Source organism: Poecile atricapillus, chromosome 4 (genome assembly GCF_030490865.1).
Source record: "Poecile atricapillus isolate bPoeAtr1 chromosome 4, bPoeAtr1.hap1, whole genome shotgun sequence".
Lineage (NCBI taxonomy): Eukaryota > Metazoa > Chordata > Aves > Passeriformes > Paridae > Poecile > Poecile atricapillus.
This window is the reverse complement of record NC_081252.1, coordinates 63,248,848-63,271,553: the sequence shown is the minus strand read 5'-3', so window position 1 is coordinate 63,271,553 and position 22,706 is coordinate 63,248,848. Positions and strand designations below refer to the sequence as shown.

Below are 22,706 nucleotides of genomic sequence, written 5' to 3'. Positions count from 1 at the left end.
TGAAACCAGCTTTCCAGTAACTGCCTGGAGGAGCTCAAAAGCATATTCATGTTTAAAACAGAAGCCTTCAAGAATAAGGGAGACTGAGCAGTTATGTTTGAACAGGGCTTGAACTAACAATAAAATACAACTCTTAAGATAGCAACATATAAGGTGCTTTGAGGTTTTTTGTAAGGTGTGGGGTTACTTGCTGGTTTTTCTGTTTGGTTTTTTTTTAATTTGCATCCTCTGAGCCTGATTTCACATTCATGTCAAATATCACTATTTCCTTTTGAAGTCACTATAATCTATACAGACAATCCTGTCTTTTTTTCCTGTTTCTCTGTTCAAGGGCAGGCCAAGGGGTTTGACTGTAGCACGTTTGCAGTCTGGGGCAAACACAAGTAATGTAGGGGCCTGATTCAGAGTCGTACAGCCAGAGTCAGATCAGTTTGTGGTGTGTGTACACTGGATCAACAATGAACCTCTGCTATGACAGTTTGTCCAATAGAAGAATACATTTTCAGATTTTAGTCAGGATTTTCTAGCCAACGACAAAGACCATATTAAGGTCTTAAGGAATTAGCTCAGGCCATATGCCAATAAACAAATCCAGTGGAAGCTGAAGCACGAGCAGTCACCCTCACCGCCACCCAAACACACATCTCCATGCAGGGTTTCTGGCTAACAGGCATTTCGCAGGACCAGTACTACAAGGTCTTCGAGGAATCAAAAAATAGCTCATTCTATACCTTTCAGGCATAGTGCAGAAGCTCTGATAACTGCTTAACTCCCCTTCCCCTCCCATTCACAATTACTTAAACAACAGGGATTCAATTACCACAGGAACCCACTGATCAGATTCAATTGCAACTCTTCCAGGTCAGACTCAGGAACAATGGATGAATTGCTTGCTATGCTAGTCCCTGTGCAACAGCAGAACAACTTTTAGGGGGTAGACACAGAAAACCACTCATTTGGATCTTATGAAAAAAATCAAATGCATCCTTTTCCAAAACTTCTCTTGTCCTTGCATTGTTAGCAAGAAAAACATGAAAAACTGGTAATAGAGAGACACAGTAAACACAAAGAAACCATGGTGCCAAGTATCCCACTTCTTAGAAGAAAAAAAAAAAAAAAAAAAAATCTATGCAACTGTTCCACTGTAGATGTTGGTTTGTAGGCTAGGAGACATTATGATCACCACTCCTAAAAAGAAATCAACATTTTTCCTTTTCAAAAGATGTTTCATCAACATTTCATTTTTGCAAGGCAATTTTTTTTCAGCAATTGAGCAATAGGCCACAGTATGAGAAGCAGCAAAAGCATTTTATTTGCTGTATAATTAGTGTCATTAGAAATATGATTGGTAAAAAAAACACGCGAGTCCACACAGAAAGGAAAGCTTAATAAAACCCAAAGACAACTGGAAAGGTGGTGGTGGTGGTAGAGATTTAGCAGAGAAAATACTTTTTTAGAAGTCTTCCAAGGTTCTAGACAGCAACAATTCTTTTTGGCCATCAGAGATGGTAACAAATCTTCCTACTACTTTGCATCAGAGTGTCCTCCTCCACCCTTGTTGGGACTGCTAGCTTCAAATCACTTAAACATACTGTGGAGTGTGAGAAGGGAACTAAACACAACATCGGGATCTTTTCGCATGAGGTAACGCTTTCATGCAACTGTTCTGCACATGCAAAGGCATAAAACTTACTGAGCAAACACCATCTTCTCAAAAATCACTTCAAGTCATAACAACACTTCACTTTGTTTAATTCCTGTATTTTCCAAAAGGTGGTAGAAGTACTGCATTTTTTTAAACAATAACATGCTTCTCCTCCTTCAAACAGAAAATATCTTTAATCTTTGAAACAGTATGATTTTTTTCTCTGACACTGAAATGACGAGACAGTCTTAATTCATGAAAGCAACAATTGTGTTTCTGAAGCAACAAGTTGCCACAACGATTATTTGTAAACATTATACCCACAACAGTAAGTACATTAAAATCCCACACTTCCACCTTAAAATAAACCACAAAGATTTGACATGAAATACATAAAAAGTTTATTATGTATGTACCCCATCTTCTTATCTGGAGGAGAAAATCTGAGGCAACAGTTTGGTGCAGTATAGAGAAGCAAAGCAATATACAGTAGCTGCACACAGCTTGATTGGTTTCAGACCACAACTAAATACTCTTACTATGACTGTTAGTACAGAAATGTTCTGTAATTAGAAAAAATGAGAAGTATTACTCTCATGCTGTACAGTCTTATGTTTCTTGGTTAGAAAAGTACAACTGATTGAGTTGGAATCTTTTGCGCCTGAACCTTGCACACCAACTTGTTTGGCTGTTGCCTCTGGAATGTTCAGCACAAAGGTTAAGCTCCAGACATAATTTAAGTGCTTTTCATGTGCAAACTGTTACTCGCTAAAGCTTTCAAAGTACATTTAATTACAGATATGAACACCCTGTAAAGATATGAGGATATGACAGCAGACCCAGAGGCCAATACAGATTTTTAAAGAGAAGTACTATGTTCCACTGCAGTAGTTCTAGTCCCTGATTAGGTCCTTCCAAAGAGGGGGCTTATTTCAATTGTAGGAGATAGACCACTCTTTAACAGAAGCATCGTGGGATGTTGTTACCAGAGTATGTTCATCCAGCCACGCCAAGCCGCTTACATGATGTAGTCTGTGGGCATCTGTATTGCAGTGCAAAGTAACAGAAAAGAATTAGGAATGCTGGATTGACAACTTCAGCACGTTCCAAATATGATTTTGAGCTGCATTAAATACTAGTACTGGATTTTAAAAGTAACTACAAAAATAACAGAATATTTCCAGCTAGTGTGGCTAGATAGAGATTAAAATAAAGGCTAAATTACTTTGGGAACATTCAAAGCCTGCTTACCATTAGTCTACAAAACAGTGCTGGATTTCAAGAACTACTAGAATCTTTCAAAAGTATTGTGTTGAAGAAAACATACCTGGTATCTTGACTCTGGTCTCTGGATCACTCACAGTCCAAACATATACCATCATGTCCATGCCTCCAGAAGCAAAGTGTTCATTGTCTGGTGACCATGCAATACAAACAACTTTTGCATGGTGTCCGTAAAAGACATTATGCTCCTATTTGAAAATTAGGGAGACCAGGGTTATTCCAGTAGTTAAAGCTACTTCAAGAATGAGCTTTCAATGTGCAGCATCAGAACATGCTACTGCAAGACTCCAGACAATGTACATCTCAGGTGCAGATGCACAAAGCAAATCAAGTGGTGGCTTCATCTTATGTGATTTATTTAAATACTTAGTGTTTTTTTTATGAAAGGGGTTTGTATTTTATCAGCCTACTGAGACATTTTTCTATGAAAGCTTGATCTATTAAGTGCATATGCAATTTAGAGGCTTCTAAAATAATCCCCACAGATGTTTCTCAAGGCAAAATTATTTAAATTTTTACGTAGAAAATTGAATGTTTTTTGTGGAATGCCATCCTGCCTTTTTACTTCAGTGTTGTTTCAGACAAAGTTTAAGGAGTTTACAGCCTGATACACATTGACTGCTTGGGCTGAAAAGGAGAAACTGCCATTTTTTTATTTTTGGTTACAAGACAGTAGATTGGCAGATACAGAAGGATTCCCTAACATATTCCTTCCATAGCTTAGTCTTTACCATGGAACTGTGTGCCAGAGCCAGCAGAATTTTATTGCCAATCTGCTTTATTTACTTCATTGAATTTTATTATACTGCATGATTCTTATCAAACTGAGCCTACATTCTTGACCATTTTACAAAAATGCACACAAGTTCTCAAACAGACATGGCATCCATTTTGTTATTTCCTTTAATAAACAACTAAGCAACGAACTAGTGGTTCAGGAGATCCAAAGGAACGTTTTGTACTTAACTACTGCTAGTCTGTGGAAATTCATCTCCATCCCTTTTTTAAATATGCATTTGTTATTAGATGGGTTTCAGTGCCTTCCCAGCAGCCAACCTATGCTGCACATTTCCTCAACTTTTTACAATCTGGAGGGTTCATATAGGCTGCTGTAAACACCAGTACTAGCCCAAAATAGCAGGTAAACAGTCATAGAAACATCAAATTTACAGCAATGATTTACAATTAAACCTCAGCAGCTACAATGTACTTCACTACAACAGATTTAGACATGAGCTGTCAGTCAATTTGCTTTTAAACAAAGCCAACTCTCACTACAACAATTCTTACCGCGTAGCCATCAGCAACACTAAAGACAGTGACAACTTTGTTTGCATCACAGACTGCAAGAAAGGCACCATCGTGAGAATATGCCAGGTCAGTAACAGGACCTTTAGCTTCCAAAGTCTTATCATCACTTTTCAAAGAGGTTCCTTGGATTGAATACAAATGGACATTCCCATCCTGCAAATTAATAGCAAAGAAGGAAAAAAGGTAGAAAAATAATTTTACAACAGAAAGAGTTCTGAAATTTTTTGCATTAATTTGGTCTAGTAGTGCTTATGTTAAGAAAAGGTTTAGATAACCTGTAAAATGTCATTTATCCTGGCTACAATTCACCCAGTCTGTAAATAAACCCCTTTTGTAGAATTTGCCTACTTCAAGAACACACTGTGTAAAAAACAATTTGGCAATTTCAAAACAGAAAATACAGAAAAGAAGATTCAATTCAAAAAGAAGTGAAATAGACTTTAGATCACAATTGTGGTGGAACCCGGTGAATGACAGCCCACGAACATCAAATACACAGTTTACTTTAATAGTGATGCTGTTAAAAATTTTCACCTACCATTTCTCAACACAACACACTTACTACTATTAAATGCTTCTGCTACTTGCTCCAGTGTTCAAAGCAGTACAAGTTTAGGAAGTGCAACCTTACCGCTCCTCCCACTGCTGCTGTACTTCCTGCAGGGTGAATGGCTACAGCTTCTGGCTCATAGCCAAGGTCATCAACTGCAAAACACTTTTTCTTGTCTTTCATCAAGACAATCTGTAAGTAGAAAACCAGAAACTAAGACACTTCTCTTCCAAGTACCTAATAAAACTATTACTAAGCCACATTTCTTAGTCATAAATACAAATCCCCTCTGGTTGCTCAGAAGTTTATTGTATTCTCAACTTAAGGGAACAGTTTCATTCCTAAAAAAAAAAAAATAAAAATTTAAGAAATGCCTACATGTGGTGACTAATCTGCTGTACTGCAGTATTCATGTGTTCTAAATTACACAGTGCAGGGCATTCTCCACTGCCTTCAGCTTTACTTCACTTGGCTTGAAAATGAAATAAACATGGACAAACCAGTATTTTTAGCAATGTTTACTCCCTTCCTGGTCCATAGTTAAAGGGAGGGAAGCAGGACCAAATTAGTAGCAAGTTAATGCTGTGGTGTTAAACTTTAAAGGCCATTTCCTATCCAGTTCTATGCTATGGTTAACTGGGATTAACTCACATGAAAACAGGTTTGGACAACACTATCAAATGTCTCAAACACAATGCCAGCACCCACACAGAAAGCATAAATCATTAGAAGTTAATAATGTTTTGATACAAGAGAAACTTGGTGCAATGTCTCCCGTTTTCTGTGCTCTGCACACTAGCAGCAAGCAAGCTAGAGCTGCTTATGCTGTACAACAGCACTAGTTAATTGGTTAGTGGGATTAATTGAAAAAAAAAAAAAAAAAAGCAAAGAAAAAACCACCATGAGAAAAACATCCTTTTGCCAAAATCGTGTCACTTAACAGATCTGGCAAGAGCACAACTCTGAGGTTTAATCTTCCAGCACAAAGCTGTATTGATAACAAATACAGATGCATCCACACAAGGGACCGTCTGAAATTTAGACCTGTACATAAATGTGAAATTGGTACAGGATGCAAAAAGACATGGCTATCAAGCATCCTGCTGAATTATGTTCCCTATAGGTCTAATTAGGAAATTGTACAGATGTGTAAGGTAATCCCACAGTAAATGTTACCATACATGGCACTATTAACACAGCAATAGTCTATAATCCACATGTTAATACTTACTTGTCCAATGCATAAAACTACAGTGTAACCACCAGGACCCACAGCTAAACATTTTGGCTGAACATCCATTTTCACAGCATCCTGGCCACTGGAAGAGGATGTGCAAAGGTGGAGAAGCAGGAAAGACAAAGAGGGAAGAAATTATTCTATGTCTACCATTATTTTAAATTGCCCATTCAAATAATCACTCACTAATCATCAAGAACATGCATAACTTAATTTTCTTATCTACTAATCTGCAAAGTTTCCTACTGTTTTGTGTTTAAAGCTTTACTATCTCAATCAGGTAGTACATCTTTGAAATGCAAGTCAATGTTACTATACTACAGTTTAATTTTTAAACTAACTAGATTATCTTAACAGGATTCTTAAAATTCTGGTTTCCATGAAGAAACAGCTGTGTCACACTCCTCCTAGCTACATTTATCTTCGCTATCCCTGGGTATCTACAAATCACAAAGCAGACACCTGTCCTACAGCCCCTAACTAAGTCACCCAATACAAGACAGGTCTCCATCTGACCCACGGAAGGGATAAAACAAATTGAAAAGCCTGGGACGCATTTCTCAATGTCAGAAAAAAGCAAAAGGTTGGCACCGCAATCATTTCCACAGTTTCCATGGCAACATAAAATCTAAATAAACTCCAGCATTTATATTTACCATATAAAATAAAAAAACATTCTTGCTGTAAAATAGTTATACTGCAATAAAAGGTAACATTTTAACTAACCTGTAATCTCTCTTGCTAAGGTTGGTATAGCGCACAGTGTCATCCATACTGCAGGTGACCAGCTGGTCCATTTCATCCACTGCCATTCTAGAAACCTGGTTTGTGTGGCCTTTCCCAGAAAAGCCATCATTCTCTCCAGTTTCAGAATCCCAATAATGTGCATAATAGAATTAAGGAATGTTTGAAGATACTGGTGAAGTCAGATTCCACACCATAGAAAGTTAAATAATTGACAGAACAGCTAAAGTTAGAAGGGGCCTCTTGAGATTTAGTCCAACCTGCTGTTTAAATTGTGTCATCTACAACAAGCTGCAGGGTTCTGTAATGTTTTGAGTAACTCTAGGAATGGAGACTCTACCAGCTCCATGGATAACCTAATAATATTTATTAAGTTAAACTCTGATGTTCTGTAGTGAGCTAAATGGCCTACCAGAAACAGTAGCAAATACTGGAATAATAAGCACTAGGTCTGAGACTAGAAGTAGTTTTTAAGGTAGTTAGAAACCCTTCCAACACTGGCTTTTCCCTCATGTTATATGGTAACATCAGTGTTAACTACTCACACTGTATTACAGGTCTGAAAAGAAACAGGACCTATATTTATAAGGGTTTATGCCAACATGACACCATTTTAAAGGCATGATAAAGGACTGTAGTTGCAACTATAAGCTTCAGAATGCTGGAAATGTAACTTTCTGCATATTCTGTCATAAGTGGAAAATATGTATTGCTGTTTCTTCATGTTACAAGAGGCTAATTTATATATTTACTTGCTCCTCCATACTCTCAAGCTATCTATCATGAAGGAGCAACAACTGAAAATTAAGAGCTGGCTTATATTTAGCAGAAAAGTGTGATGGCAGCTAGTAAAACAGGTATTAGAGGAAAGCAAAATAAACTGTAAACAAAATATTCACTTGTGTACAATAAACTTTGTCTGTGGCAAAGCTTTTTTTCACCTCTCCCAATGAACTCTCAGACTTTAAAACTAGAACAAGTATCACTATTAAATAAAGGATATTAATATGACCATCATTACTTCCAGAGTAAATATAGGACTTTCCACCATTTTTGTGCACCGTAAGACACTGAATTGATTTACTATGACCCTGTGAATGGGACATAATTATTGATGAGTAATTTTTAACACATACATACACCTATTTGAAAAGAATGATAGTTTATTCAGAAAATGCTATTCACAAGCATTAAAAGTCACCCAGTATAAAAACCACTATTTTACAGTGCAGTCACTTAACTGCTATAGCACTGCTATTGCCATGTCCTTGATGAGAAACAATAAGCACCATGGATGTCCTTATTAGCCCGATGAGCCAAAATACTTTTGTAGTCTTTTCATCACTGCTTTTCAGGCACTTTATGATTCAGGGAAGAGGACTAAATATGGTCATGTACCCACACCAACTTCCAGAATTATAGCAGTGATGGCAAAAATCTGGGACATTGTTTCTAGTTCATGTAAAAATGTAAGTTCCCGTGAGAGAGAGTCTTGTGTCAGTGAACTCTTTAAATCCTAAAATTAAAGTTCGACTGCACGGGAACCCTAATCACCTTGTCCACAATACACTAGTTCTGGAAGAATGAGCCATCACTGGTAGTTTTCTATCTATGCTCTATTTCTTTTCTCATCTCAAGAATGCTTAAAAGCTGCAACAAAAAATAAGTTGATAACATTAATTAAAATTAAATAATCAGTCTGGGAATTTTCACAAAGCACAGTCTCACACATGTAAATAGGAACTTCTTAATTCATATGACTTCAAGAAAGTCACACATAGCTCATTTGGCAATGCTAATTTAACAAAGCTATTTTTCAATAGCTACTATTCCACCTTGACAGCTTCAATCACTGAGTCATTGCACAAACTCATAATGTAACAGAACTTTAACCTACCTTTATGACACGTAAAGGCTTATTTGGATTGTTCTTGTCCAAATAATTGATATAGCCAGACAGGGAGATAGTCAGTAAATGCTCTTTCTGCCACAAGCAACCCAGCTGCTGATCCAACACGTTTGATCCCATGTTAAAAGTATTTACAATAGAATTAGCACCAACATCCCAGATTTTAGCAGTTTTATCTCCAGAAGCAGAAAGCAACTGACTACTGTCAGGGCTCCAACTAATCTGTAAAAACAAATGTCACCACAAGACAGTAAATGCATTTATTAATCCAAGACTTTGCAGTTCATTAACTGGGTAATGAAACACTATGGATCATTTGCACAAATGGAGTGATACTTACGGCATAAATACCTCCATCGTGTGCTTTGCCTCCACCAAGAGCGCACACTTTCTCTCCAGTCTTCCCATCATAGACAAAAATCTTAAAAAAGCACACAGAAATACAACTTAAAGCGAAAAGCAGTAATAGAAAAAAACCCATATAGTGTCTGACACTTTGGTACACTAGACTCCTTTTTAAGGGGAGGCACAAGCAATGCTGCACTGAATAACTAAGACTAAATGACTGAGATGAAAATTGTAAATAATCACAGCAAGTCTTCTGTACTTCCAGACATTTGAAATTCTGGGAGATGTTACAGTTTTAACTCCTGCTGTGATGGCAGCTGCTTATCACAGCTGTCATGGGAGTCTGCCCTCTGAGAAGGGCAAGTTACCCATGGTAAATGAGTCATTGTCAACCTGCCCTTACCAGTAGGGAGTACACATGGAGCTGGGTTACTCTCTATGAAATTCTGTATTTCAGTTAGACCTTTCAGGATCATAACATACATATTCCAAAAGTCCAACATGGTCCTGCCAAAATAACCTGTAGGAGAATGCTAGGGAGATGTAATAGGGAAAAAACCTGAGTAAGAATAGTCTGGTTATTACCACTTACCAGTTATTATAGATTTACAGGAGGATAGTTAAAAGTTTAAACTCCTGGCATTAAAAAGAAGCAACACGGATTTTACAATACTAATCCTATTCCAAAAATGCACAAGAAAATATTCTCATATATTCTTTTATGCTAAAATCAATATAAAGAGTTCCTTGTTTTTTACCTGCCCATCTGCACTAGCTGTAGCAAATCTGTTCCCATCAGGAGAAAACCTCACACAGTTCACAAACCGTGTATGGTCCTGTAGAAAAAGCATAAGAATTGGCAAACAAAAAAAGGAAAGATCGTTTTACATAGAAGACAATCTAGTAACAATGAAGTTCTCTTTTATGTGAACCATAAATTAGCTGATGCTTGCTGTAGAAAATTTCTAGGACGCAAGTTTAGCCTCTGTCTGAAGAGAATCGTGGGGACCAAGGACAGTCCAGGGAAGACACTGACACCATTACTGATGTAGTTATAACAACTCAGTGCATACCAGGAGAATGATTATCCAGTTTCAGGGATAAGTAGTAAAAAAAAGTCAGATGCAGCCCACATGCAAAAACAAGATTTTTCCCCAGTGGTCACTGACTTCTTCTGCAACATTCTCCAGATTTCAACTCTCGTTCATTGCCCAGTGAGTTTTATAGACACAAGAATACGTTATCCTTCTCATTGAAAAAAGAAAAAAAAAAAAAAAGCACAGGCATGAGGAATAAGTTATTATTTTACTGAAATTCCATTATTCCATTTCTGGGAGACTGCATTAGTGATAGTTCTGTGAAGCAATGAGGCAAGACTGATGTATGCTCCCCAAATAGACTATTTACAAGTAGGAGACTATTTAAACCATGCAAACTAGAAAACACACGTTAAATAGGGAAGCACCACAATGAGGCCAAAGCTCCCATGCAGAGAGATTTGGAAGACTATTTTTAGTATTATGGAAGGCAGGTTCTAACCTACTTTCTTCAACTATACTTTTTTTCACCCCAGTGATACTGCAGGCTCAACAACCCATACCAGAATCCCATATATCAACCCAACTATCACTTTAAAAGGAAGACTGCATCACATACCAGTCTAAGCAGCACTGGTAAGCAATTTGGACTTCAGAGTTCCAAAAGAACCAGCTTAGCAAAATGCAAGTATCAGCTTAAGTTCAGAAATATATTAGGCAACTACATCACTTCATTGGATTGCAGAGCTCAAAACAATTCCTATTCTAGAATTGGAATGGAATCCTTACTAAAGTCAGCATATGAAGACTACTCAAGGCTCACGTGGAAGAAAATAAAAGGCTTACTACACTGTTTTTAAAACTAAAATACAAACTTAACATTTTGCATCTACTACTGCAATAACATCCAATAACTTCACAATAGTTTGAGGCAAGAGATCTCCTGCCATCAAAAGAGCTGCAGATGCTGGTGGCTTTTTATTTTCCTTGGCCTTATGCAGCAATGAATACACCTTCACGGTGGTAGTTCCAGACTTTGTTTAATTTAAGAGATTGTAACAAGTAGAATAAGAAACTAAGTTAAAAGGAATGTGGAAGCAGAAGACTGACCACAAAAGTTACATACCCATTCCATGAAATCAAGTTATGCTTTCAAACATCAACTCTCACCCTTTCTAAGTGGTTGTGGGATTTCAGATTTGAGCACTTTATGGATGGGAAAATTCCACTAAAATCACCAGATTTCTTGAATTGTGCACCGTGGAAAGCTTTAAGAAATTCTACACATCTGCACTGGGAAACAGAGCTTTGCAAGCATCAACAGAACCAATAAAACAGCCTTCTTTATCCCTTCCATAGCTTAGTGACAATGAAAAAAGAATATTGGAAAAAGTGTTTCAGATTCTCTTTTTAGCCAATCATTTACTTTGTTTTTTTTGTCCTGAGATGAACATTTGGTTACACACGGTTTTAAGAAACCCACTTGACACCAGCTATGCTTCAAAGGGGGGGAAGTGAACAGTTTTAACAGCTGGCTGTGATAAGACCTGCAAGCTTTTTGGAAACTGCACAGTTCAACAGAGCCACATCTACACTCAAACTCACGCTTAGTGTAAACTTGAACTTGAATGGCGGTCCCTCAAAGAAAGCAGCACAGTTGTCATCACTGCCAGTTGCCAGACGATATGGTCTCGTTTGCTTAATGTCCACACTATTGATCACCTTATTGTGCCCAGTAATCTCACCAACAGAAGAGCCACTATCCCACAGGAACACTGCTCCGAACCTAGAAAAGCACACAATAACTACAATTCATAAAAGTTGAACGTACATTAACTCCTTTAACATATGCAAACTGCAGATTTGAGTGCACTCAAAGAGAAGAAATTAGGTCATCTCATTAATCTCATGCAAGCGCATCATAGTTCCCTGAAGGCTATTTGAGATCTTGCTGGTGAGAGATTCTAATCTTCAATAGGAGACTTTTGTTGAAGGGGACAAACAATCAGATTTTGTATATAAAGCTTCTAAAATTCAGAGATTTGATGTATATTCCTCACTAATACAAGATTTATTCCTCATTAAGATAAGGCTTATAAAAGAAAGCAGTAAATTACTCCATCTGCCTAGCCACAACACAGACTGCAGAAAGCTAGGGTAACAATGGCACTGGATCACAATTATCTATTTAGCCTAGATTGGGTACCATCACTTTTACAAATATTATTCCTTAAAGATTTAAGGAATAAGAGTTTTAAAAGCATTTTTGACAGTTCTTACACTAAATCACCTTAAAAAGAAACCTCAGTATAATCAATACCTAGGCACTAAACTGCCAGAGCATTGCTATTTGAAAGGCCTTCTTTAGAATCCCTTCAATGATATTCCAGACTGAAAAGTGCATCCACATAACAGGAAGCTGGCCAGGTTTTTGAAGGAGAGCAAACTCACATTGTATCTAAACCCAGGGGCAGATGGAGCAATGGAGGATAGAGAGTCTCTTTCAAGGACACAGTACATGACAGGGATTAAACAATGGTCCAGGGGACTAGGGAACAGCACCACATGATGCTTTTCAGCCCTTCAGGCATAAGACTATGTGGTCTGGACTCTGCTTTAGAAGTTCTGACAGTCTTTGAACATTAAATAGAGGACACAAACTTATATGGGCATCTCATTTAGTCAGGTAAAAGACAACTGCTTGCTGTCCTTTCATTAAACTACCATAATAAAGCCTAAAAATATAAGTATGTTGCCAAAAGAGAAAAATGAGATCACTTTTTTTTTAAACTCTTATTCAATCAATTGAATTAGACCATGAGTTCAACAAGTGAAGTGAAAATCTTGCTGCAGAGCCTCACAACTTGAAGCCAAGACAGGGAAAAAGCAACGACTTCATTCCACTGAAGTATTTTAAAAGCTTTCTGCAAGGAACTTGCTTTGTTACAATGTAGAGGTTTACAGTAAAGGCATGTATGTATGCATAAACACGCACACCAACACACAAGAATTACTCACTTTTCCCTTCCTTCTCCAACCACAGCAATTCTCTTGCTGTCTTCAGTCCATGCAAGGTCCTTTATTTTTCCTGCAAATGGCTGATACTCATACTTCAGCAGGTGTTCTTTCTGTGTAGTATCCCAGATTCTCAGCTTTCCAGAGACATCTGCCATAATAAAATAGAATATAACTATTGTTCCAGCATGACTCAGTCACATGACTCATCAATCTGCCAGAGTACAGATTTTCAGCTACACTGAACACTTGTACTATAGACCTACTACCTTACCCTATTACAATTACTACAAATCCCTTTACTTAGGAATGCTGAAGACTATATCCATTTCAACAAATTAGGTTTTTTAACCAGATATTACAATTCAAAACATGCAGCATCAAATACAACAGAAGGAGAAAACATTTGCAGACATGTGAAAAAACTACACAGTAAGAGTAGAAACTTTAATGTTATCAGCTGGTATGTACTATCTGTTACACAAAGTACAAGCCAGCCCAGCTCCCCTGCCCAGCAGCTACAAGACACCTCACTGCAAAGTAAGCCACCCTACACCTACAAGAAGGGAGCAGCCCAGCAGTTGATGCACTACAATTTGTACCTTCAAAGACCTGTTTTGCATACAAATACCAGGCATATGCAGACATACAAAGAGATTTCTGTCCACAGAACTCAATTCATGCACGTCAGTGTGCTTTTTCTATACAGAAGCACGTACACGCTTAATGGTGTGGATGCCTGCACTATCTGGAATACTAGTGCAACAGAATATTCAGGAACAGTAATGTCAAAAGCAGCAGACATGGCACAAGCAGTTAACAATTTAAGACTTAAGACAATGAAAGCTCCCTAGCTCAATGTTTCCACTGAGTACTGTAAAACCCAAGAGCTGTTCAGAGCAATTACTGTGGTGCAGGATTGTAACCGGAGGAATTGTTCTATACACAGACAAATTTACACATCTCTAATGAAACCCACACAGCAAAGACTGTGTTTATTGTACCCTTCAAAAAAAGCCACTGTTTTAGAATAAACCACATGCTGAAATATGCATCTTTCACCTCAGCAGAATGCTTAAACCCTGTTCACCATTTACTGGTGCATTTTTACAATTAAATTTAAACATACAGCCACCCTGAATCTTTGGGACATGGCCATTCACTTCTGCTAAAAGGACAGAATGAGAATTTTATAGAGAGAATTTGTTATTGAAGCAGAATTTTAATGCAGACTTTACAATCTAATTGTTTCCTCCATCTATTAATAAGACACAGAGCTTTAACTCTGCAGTATCTCCCATTATTACATCTGCAGTAAGAGAAATTACCATAAAAGCCAAACACGTATTGCCAAAGGTCTGTCTCATGAAGCACACGAAGTATTAATGCAGGCTGCATGGCTAATGCAGATTTATAGACAGAGAAATGAATCTTACATGTTATACTTAGAAACAGCTTCAACAGCCTGGTCATCTATCCTCAGACCCCATGCTCAGCAGTATCACAAAACTATTTATAAATGACATACAAAAGACACTTTTTAAGGGAAATATTGCAACCTAAACTCTTTCACTTGGGTATGACAAAAATTCTGAGAAAAAACAACCAAATACTTCCCTAGCACAGTATCTATTACTGTTCTTTTACAAAAGACTGGAAATCAAAGAGACTACAAGAAAAAATTAGATAGTTATTCTGAGTATTAAGTGCTACACAAACCTAGAGTGCCAAGTTTGTAGAATATAGAATGCAAACTGGGTTTTAAGAGGGTATTCAATTTGACACATGGTCCACACACAAAACTGAGCCAAGAAAATCTTGGCTGTGGTCCCTTTCAGACAAGAATGTGAGAAAAGGGGAAAAAAACCCAAAACAACCAGCTCTGCTATCAGTGTTCTTAAAGGTTCCCCAGTACTTCAAAAATACTTATTCTAATAAAACTTTCTGATATGAAGGAAACCAAGAAGGATAGGACATTTTACATTTTAAAAAATACAGTTCCCTTGGAACTGCTGAAAGAGAAACTCCTGTTCTACTAAGACCTTTGCAGGAATCTGTGCTCCCTTTCTAAGGGGCTCATATTCAGAATGATTTATTTTCAGATATATTGCACAGAAAATATCTCTGTATTTGGGCACATTACTTGCTTCTAAAGCACTTCTAACTGACAATGGCAAATATTTTTTTAAAAAATCTATATATTAGCTGCAAATCTTTGCAAGAAATACAAGTTACAGTATTGCATTTATCAATATTCTTCATTGTGTACAAGTCTTCCTGAAAAAAAACTCAGTTATGTGATGCAAGCTTCTAATAAAAAGGGTTTGTTCAGTTCTTTGGTAGTCAAAAACTGCTATAATATGGGAAATTGAGACTGTAAAAATTCATGTTACACATCCTCAAGACTATTGATTCACACGCATTATACAGAAACTGAGACTCAGCCTCTTTCCCTGCTAATTCGCCAAGGAAAGCTTTTTTTAGCTCAGGTTAAAAAGTAACAAAAGTCATAAATGTTGCCAAATTTGGTCAGGAAGTAGGGAAAAGAATGGAGTACACACTGTTTTAGAACCCCTACCCTGCCCATAAAGTATCAAAGTTTATTAAAATCACAAACAATAGTCCTGTATTTCAAAAATAACTTTTCACTCTGTTACATTTACACGAGTCTTCATCACACTGAATGTTCAGGGTTCATTTCCAGGTTTTTTCTTTATTGAAATAACACATTTTTAAAAGACCAAGAATGTCACTAAGCTCACTCCCTTGAGGAAAAGGTTAGATGAACAACGACAGAAATAATTTCTCCTTCAGAGATGTGTACGTAATTCCACCAAAGCACATCCCACTAACTGCATATTCCATGCACACACGAAGTGTTTCTACTGTTTTGCCTGCTAAAGTTTGTAACTTTAACAGCATGGATACTTTACCTCCAGAGGCTATGTAGAATCCACTGGGAGCATACTTGGCAACTACAACCTGGTGGGCATGCTCAGTGTAGATGTCAGCAATTGCAGGATTCTATTTTAAAGGGGAAAAAAAAAAAAGTTACAAAGTTGTTCCTCCTCCTTTTCAAAGGAATGAAATCAGAAATTCAACAATAAAATTCATAATTTCTCCCTGCACTCCCTTCTCTCAAACCCTGCTTTCCAGCTTAAATTAAGCAATTGTCTTAAAGTGAGAAGTGCAGCAGACATTGCAGAACACTGCTCCTACCACTGAAGCAACACACTACTTTCTAACAACTGACACAAAAAAGAATTTCCTCTTAATGACCCTTTCTTCTCCAATACCTGCCAAACAGTAGAAAAACACTCCAAAATAACAGGCCAAGCATCAGGCTCTCCTTTTTTGGGGCTAGCCCAGGGATAAAGCAGTTACCCAAGCGGAATACTAAGTATGAGCTGTGCTTTGCAGCACACATCTAAAATTCTACTGTAGTCAAGTATGAAACTTAAGCCTGCAGTCAACCATAACACATGGCTGTTAATCATCACCATGTACCCAAAATCGTTCAATAACCAATGAGATGTGCTAGGCTTGCTCTTTCTTGATAATTGCAATCTGCTTTAAAAGCCTGGTATGAAGAGTTGTACAGGAATTCTGAAAGAAATTCAGTGCCACTCCATCATAATTTTCTCTTCAGTCTAAACTATGTTTTCAGATGTTTCAGGTTGGACAATAAAATGAACTCTGTGTCTCAGTAAATCAGTAGTGTTACACAACAGAGGCACAAATCAAAAAGGGATGACATCAAGGCAAAAAACTGCTTTCAAATTAGTTGTATCAAAAAGTCATTCTACACCCCTCTCAGTTATAGTGTGTGTATGCTACAAAAGTAATACATGACTCTTTAAAAACGTTTTTCTACCATTTAACAGGCTTGTTCCAGCTCCAGAAACTTGACTCATATGATCAAAACAAAATTCCATTTTAACTGCTATAATTAATACAGATTTATTCAATCAAACCAGAAAACCACCTGATGTTATGGTATGACTCAGCCATCCAATCAGGGAAAACTAAAACACCCGCTCTGTGTTAGAAAGCAGTCTCCTGCTCACAAGAGTTCTTGCTGTTGCAGTACTCTTACATCTCAGGAGACAGAATACAGCTTGCTCATGCAAAAAGGAGCCTTTCTTCATTCCTGCTTTCATACATTGCTTGAGTGAATTGCAGCTCTACTTAAGCCATAACCATCTGCACTTACAGCATGCACATCCCTCTTCATTTTGTGTCCAGCTGGATTTCACCTGAGCAAGACAAGATAATGTTTTCCCTATTCTATATCTGCATCACCTACATGTTCAGGGAGCTCAAATCCCCCCACGTTGTTATTAATGGCATGGTAGGTGTTACTTTACAGCAAGAATCTCCAAGAGTCCACAAAACTAAACTGAGAGACCAACTTAAAGGGTTAAATGAAAGATAAAGATACAAATTTAAGTAGATTCCAGAAACCAGGTAATAAGTTAGGGCTGTCAAACTGTACATTATTTATTCAATAGTATTGTTTCTGCTTGTAAAGTAAGTTTTCTAACTTGCTTTTTTTTTTTTATCAAGCCGAACCCCTCAAAAAAACATTTCTAAAAAGATATTTAATGAGAAAATTATAGTGTGAGCTGGGATAAATGTAGTACCTAGATTAAACCAGCAGCGAGCTTATGTGGCTTATTTCAAACACTGAAACCAGAGCCACCACATATGAAAGTGAGCAGTTTCAGTTCCAAGCTTCAAAGTAGTCTTAGACCCATGAAGATAAAATATTAATGAAGTATGAAACCTTAAAAATATTACTAGTCTTTCTCACAGAGCCTTTCCAGCATTGCTCCAGAACTACTTCTTGTTAAAGGAAGTCTCTAGATCACGCTCAAAGATCAAGCATTAACCCTGAATGCTATATTCATCTGATTAGCTAATGCTAGATAGCTTTAGACTTAAGGAGAAAGGTGATCACTGCATTTTGATGACCTGTGTTTTTTTTTATTTAGAGCACAACCACCCATTGGAGAACTGCTCATGAAGGGATTACACACAGACCCCTAGCATTTCATTTCATTGCTGCAAACTATTAGAGAGGCTTCTGTATCAGGCAAAGAAGGAACAGCTCTTAACTAAGAGTGGACACACATGTTGCCTTGAAAACTCAGCTTTTTGGAGCTTGCTGATGTAGTTTCTAAAGACTTTCGCTGGACAGTAACTGTAAACATAGATATGTGTACATTCTTTCTGTTACACGTCTTGTGACAGACATCTCCCACGGCCAGTGCAGTTGGGAAAGTGTTATCCTGACCATCCTATCCCTAGCTGTGGTCAGAAGACTATAAATTCTGGAAGAAAAAAAAGCTCTCTCTTCCTTTCACCACACCTCGAGCTGTGTTAGTGGGAGCTATTTGTCTTCAGCAGCAACACTTACAAGTCAGGTTACAAGCTGCAACATTCTCCAGCACAAGAGCCACAGCAGAGGCTTTGGTAATTTTTTTATGTTATTGCTACAATATATTCTGTAGTCACCTGTCAATTATTAACAGCAGCAAACTCCCCTTGTCAGTCAGGTCAGCATGAACTGCACCATAAAACTGAAGGATTTGTGACTTCCATTCTCAACTTCCCTTGAGAGTTTAAACAGTTTGAACTCCCACAATCCCTCCTCACCTGTTCTCAGGTCACCGTGTGCCCTACAGCCCGCAGCTCATGCTGGGGGCTCACGTTTGGACTGGGCTAATCTTCAGTGAGCTCATTCAGGTAAAGCAAATTGCTTTCTTCCAATTGAACCTCCAAAATAGGGTCAGAAGAGCATTAATGACAGTGCAAGGGAGAAGGTCAGCACTCACGACTTGGTCAGAAACTGTAATGTAAGCAGAGTGGCTTTTCCCTCTCCTCTCATCACACTGTGTGTCATTACAGGGTTTAACTGGGGCTTCTGGTTTCAGAAACTTGAACTTTTCTTGATACCAAGAGCAAAACACTGTTACAAAGACACTATCCCAACACTACGAATCCAGAGTTCGAGCTTACTTTTGGTTTTAAGTGGATGAGTTTTAACTGATAGCAATCAAGAAATCGGCAAGGAATTAAGTTATTAGTAGTACTTATCTATTACGGCACGACAATGAAGAAATGCCTGAATATAGTGGGGGTGGTGAGAAAACAGCTCAGTTTACAAAGGTGATTTACAGAAGCAGCCACAAACAAATCCATTGTTGTGGAGACCTAAGAATTCCAGAGAGGTATGTCCTGCCCCTCCCCCTATAGCTCTTCCTGCTGCAGGCCAAATCTGCAGTAGCAAAGTAAATCTATGGGAGAATTTAATTTCCAAAGAACAAACAATTACTTCGAAGAAATTTACTTTTTAAAAAAACAGTAGCAAAACAATAGCCGAAACATGTAACATTTCCTCCACACTTTTCAAAGGGATGCCATCTTTAAAAAGAAATCATTCAAATAACTCTGTTAACCTTTTTTTAGTTAGGACCAGAGGAAAAAAAGCAAACACGAACCTCCACACTACTGAAAACATTAATTGGGGCGTTCTAATATTTAATCGATGAGCAAAATTCCCTGTGAGCAGGGCTGAAAACTTGCACCCAGCTAGTGATGGAGTCCAGCAGCTCATAACTGTTTTGATTCCTAGAGCTGGGGCTGGGTGGGGGGAAAGAAGCTGAAGATTTAAAGATTCAGATTTGCAAGTATTTAAATGCTTCCCTGACAGGCTACAGGTCCAAAACAGTGAAGAGGGAAGAACTCATTTATTAGGCAAACACAGCAATCAACTTCATAATAATGATACCTAAGAAGATAAACAGGGCCAACCAGAATATACCAGTCTCTCATCTCTTAATCTCAGTTTACGTGCGGAGAGGGAAAGAATTGCGCGTTTTACCGAGATTTTCTACATGTTTTTACAGTCGCTGCCTATGGTTTTTATGCCTGAGTCATGCACTCTACTTATTCCCCTGCTGCTGATCACGGATCTGTGACCTCGATTGAAAGCACCAAGACTGAATGAAGCACAGGCTGTTAAAGGAAGGGCAGGAAGACAAAATGCAACTTAGAGAAAGCTTTACGCTAGAAACCAAAATAAATCAAGATACATTACATCAACGTTTCTGATGACGACACATTTTCCATTGGTGTAAAGAAAATTGTTGCCCTTAGGATCACCTCCAATAATTTTGGAAACGCCTCGTTCAACCTGCGGAAGGCTGGCAAACACTTTTTCTGTGAAAAATAAAAGGAGAAAGGGGATAAAAAGAAAATGAATAATAATAAAAATAATAATAAATGAATTTTTTAAAAATCAAAATAAAAGGAAGGCGCTTAATGCCTCCCCGCTACGGGCACACGCCCTGCCGGCAGCCGCCGGCACTTGTTGCTGTCAGCGGGCTCGGAAGCGCCGCCGGCTCCGCGCCGTCCCGCGGGGCCGCACGAGGGTCCGCAGCCCGCGGGGCCCCCGCTCCCCGCCCGCCACCTCGCCGCCCCGGCGCCCCCGCCAGCTTACTGATCTCGTACGGCATCTTCGCCCACTTGTTACGGCGGCGGCAGGCAGGGCCAGGGAAGGGCGGCGGGCGCGGCCGGGCCGGGCTCTGTGGCTCCGCTGCCGCCGCTCAGCCCCGCTCGGCCCCGCGGCGCGAACCAGGAAGCGCCCGCGCCGCGCGCCGCTCTCCGCTGCCTTTGACCATATATAGTCAACTCTGCTCGCGCCGCGCCGCTCCCCGCCAGCCCGCGCCGCGCGCCCTCCCCCGGAAATGCCGTGGGCTCGGCCGGGCCCGGCGGGGCCGCGCTGGGGCGGCCTCGGAGGCGGCCCCGCCCCGCGGGGAGCTGCGCGCAGGGCGGGCCGGGCCGGGCCGGGGCCGGGCGGGCGCCACTCGGCGGCTCTGACCGGCCTCGGCCGCGCCGCGCCTGCGCGGGGGCCGCTCCCCGCCGAGGCGCTCCCGGGTGCGTGCGGGGGGCGGTGCGTGCGCGTGCGCGGCGGCGGGACCGCGGCGGGCGGAGCTGCGCGCGCCGGCACCGCCCTGTCCCGGGAACACCGGGTGGGAAAGGGGGGACATCCGTGGGGATCCCGGGAACACCGGGCGGGCAGGGGGGACATCAACGGGTACATCCGCGGGGATCCCGGGAACACCGGGCGGGCAGGGGGGACATCCGCGGGGACGTCAGCGGGGATCCCGGGAACACCGGGCGGGAAAGGGGGGGACATCCGCGGGGATCCCGGGAACACCGGGCGGGAAAGGGGGGACATCAACGGGGACATCCGCGGGGATCCCGGGAACACCGGGTGGGAAAAGGGGGACATCAACGGGGACATCCGCGGGGGTCCCGGGAACACCGGGCGGGAAAGGGGGGGCATCCGTGGGGATCCCGGGAACACCGGGCGGGCAGGGGGAACATCCGCGGGGATCCCGGCGGGACGGGCGGCAGGGGCAGGCTCCGCGGGTGTGCGGAGGAACAGCCCGGGGCGAGCCCCTCCGCTGCCGGCCCTTTCCCGGCGCCGCTCTGCACCGTGGCTCTCGCCCTGAACGCGGCCCCTGTGCGGGCTCGGCCCCGGCGGTCGCTGATGGGACCCCGGGAATGTGCCCTACGCTACTGCGGCGACAGAGCTTTGGTTTTGCTGCGGAACCGTCGTCCTTGTCAGCAGGGATTGAGTCGCCGTAGTCACCTCCTGCGGGAGAGACTATGCAGGTCCCCGAGTTCCTCCTCTTATGGAGCTCTTGGGAAGGCAATTCCTGCCCAGAGTCAGTATTTCCTTTAAGATCGGTCTTATCTTCATCCCTTACATATTTACAGTTATAATATCCTACAGTCTTATGCCATTAAATTCCACATGCTGCTGAGGTGCTTTACAAACTGCTAATTTATCACCTGAGTTGTCCCCTGAGGCCAAGTTGGATGTCTGTTTAGGTTAAGCTGAACCGCGTACAGCCCTTCGTGTTTCTTGTATAACTTTGAATAAATTGAATTCTCCTTCCAATGCTATTAATATAAATCACGTGTATGATCAGCTCTGCATGATACAGCAAGGCAAAATGTTTTTATCTAATTGGCAGAAACCCCTGGAATATGTGCTCCTTTGTGCTTTTGTCCCTTTAACTTGTTTCATTTGTAAAGTGAGTGAGTTTTTCCTATAAAACAGGCAAAAAGCATCAGGATGGATGGGTATTGTGGAGGCTAGCTTTAGAGCAAGCTGCAGGCCCCATGGCCTGCCAGACCTGCCTGAGAAGCTAGCCTGGGAATTTCATGGGAGGATTCAAAACAATCCTCAAAGACAGAAAACAGCCTGCAGGTGCTGTTTGTCTGTTCCCGTGTTTTCCTTGCAGGAGAGGGTCAGGGGGGTGGTGAACCCCACTGACCAATGATGGTAATGTAGCACTTTACTAACCAATAAGAGTTTCCTTTCTGTACTTTCCACGAACTAGTCTATATAACATGGCTGTAACAATAAACTAGAGATTCTCTCCTGTTCTGACTCCCTTGAGAGTCCGTGTTGTTCTTCCTGCCGTTCCCAATTAGAACGACAGGGTATGACAGGACTGCCTTGCCCATCATATGAGTACAGAATATAAAAAGAGCAAAGCTTTTGGTGCTCTTGGCTCACTGACCTGTAAAACAGGCATGGGAGAGCC

The 22,706-nt window shown here is 40.3% G+C and overlaps 1 protein-coding gene across 1 annotated transcript; it reads right to left on the bottom strand.

Annotated features, from left to right (window-relative positions):
• Positions 1 to 1,289: 1,289 nt before the first annotated feature.
• On the bottom strand, positions 1,290 to 20,838 carry WDR1 (WD repeat domain 1). The gene is made up of 15 exons (XM_058838003.1): positions 20,585 to 20,838; positions 20,183 to 20,304; positions 16,014 to 16,104; positions 13,084 to 13,231; positions 11,671 to 11,851; positions 9,787 to 9,864; positions 9,021 to 9,101; positions 8,669 to 8,902; positions 7,775 to 7,862; positions 6,754 to 6,910; positions 6,022 to 6,109; positions 4,872 to 4,982; positions 4,220 to 4,393; positions 2,973 to 3,117; positions 1,290 to 2,687 (listed from the first exon to the last, which is right to left on the bottom strand). The coding sequence occupies exons 1-15, from the start codon at positions 20,598 to 20,600 to the stop codon at positions 2,578 to 2,580; spliced, it is 1,824 nt and encodes a 607-aa protein (XP_058693986.1). The 5' UTR covers positions 20,601 to 20,838; the 3' UTR covers positions 1,290 to 2,577.
• Positions 20,839 to 22,706: the final 1,868 nt, after the last annotated feature.

What these genes read in the sequence shown, in the direction of transcription:
- WDR1 (XM_058838003.1), bottom strand. An exon ending in TCGTCATCAGAAACGTTGAT is followed by an intron (nt 16,105 to 20,182) that starts GTAATGTATCTT and finishes CCTTTAAAATAG; the next exon opens with AATCCTGCAATTGCTGACAT. An exon ending in AAGTAATGATGGTCATATTA is followed by an intron (nt 6,911 to 7,774) that starts ATATCCTTTATT and finishes TCTATTATGCAC; the next exon opens with ATTATTGGGATTCTGAAACT.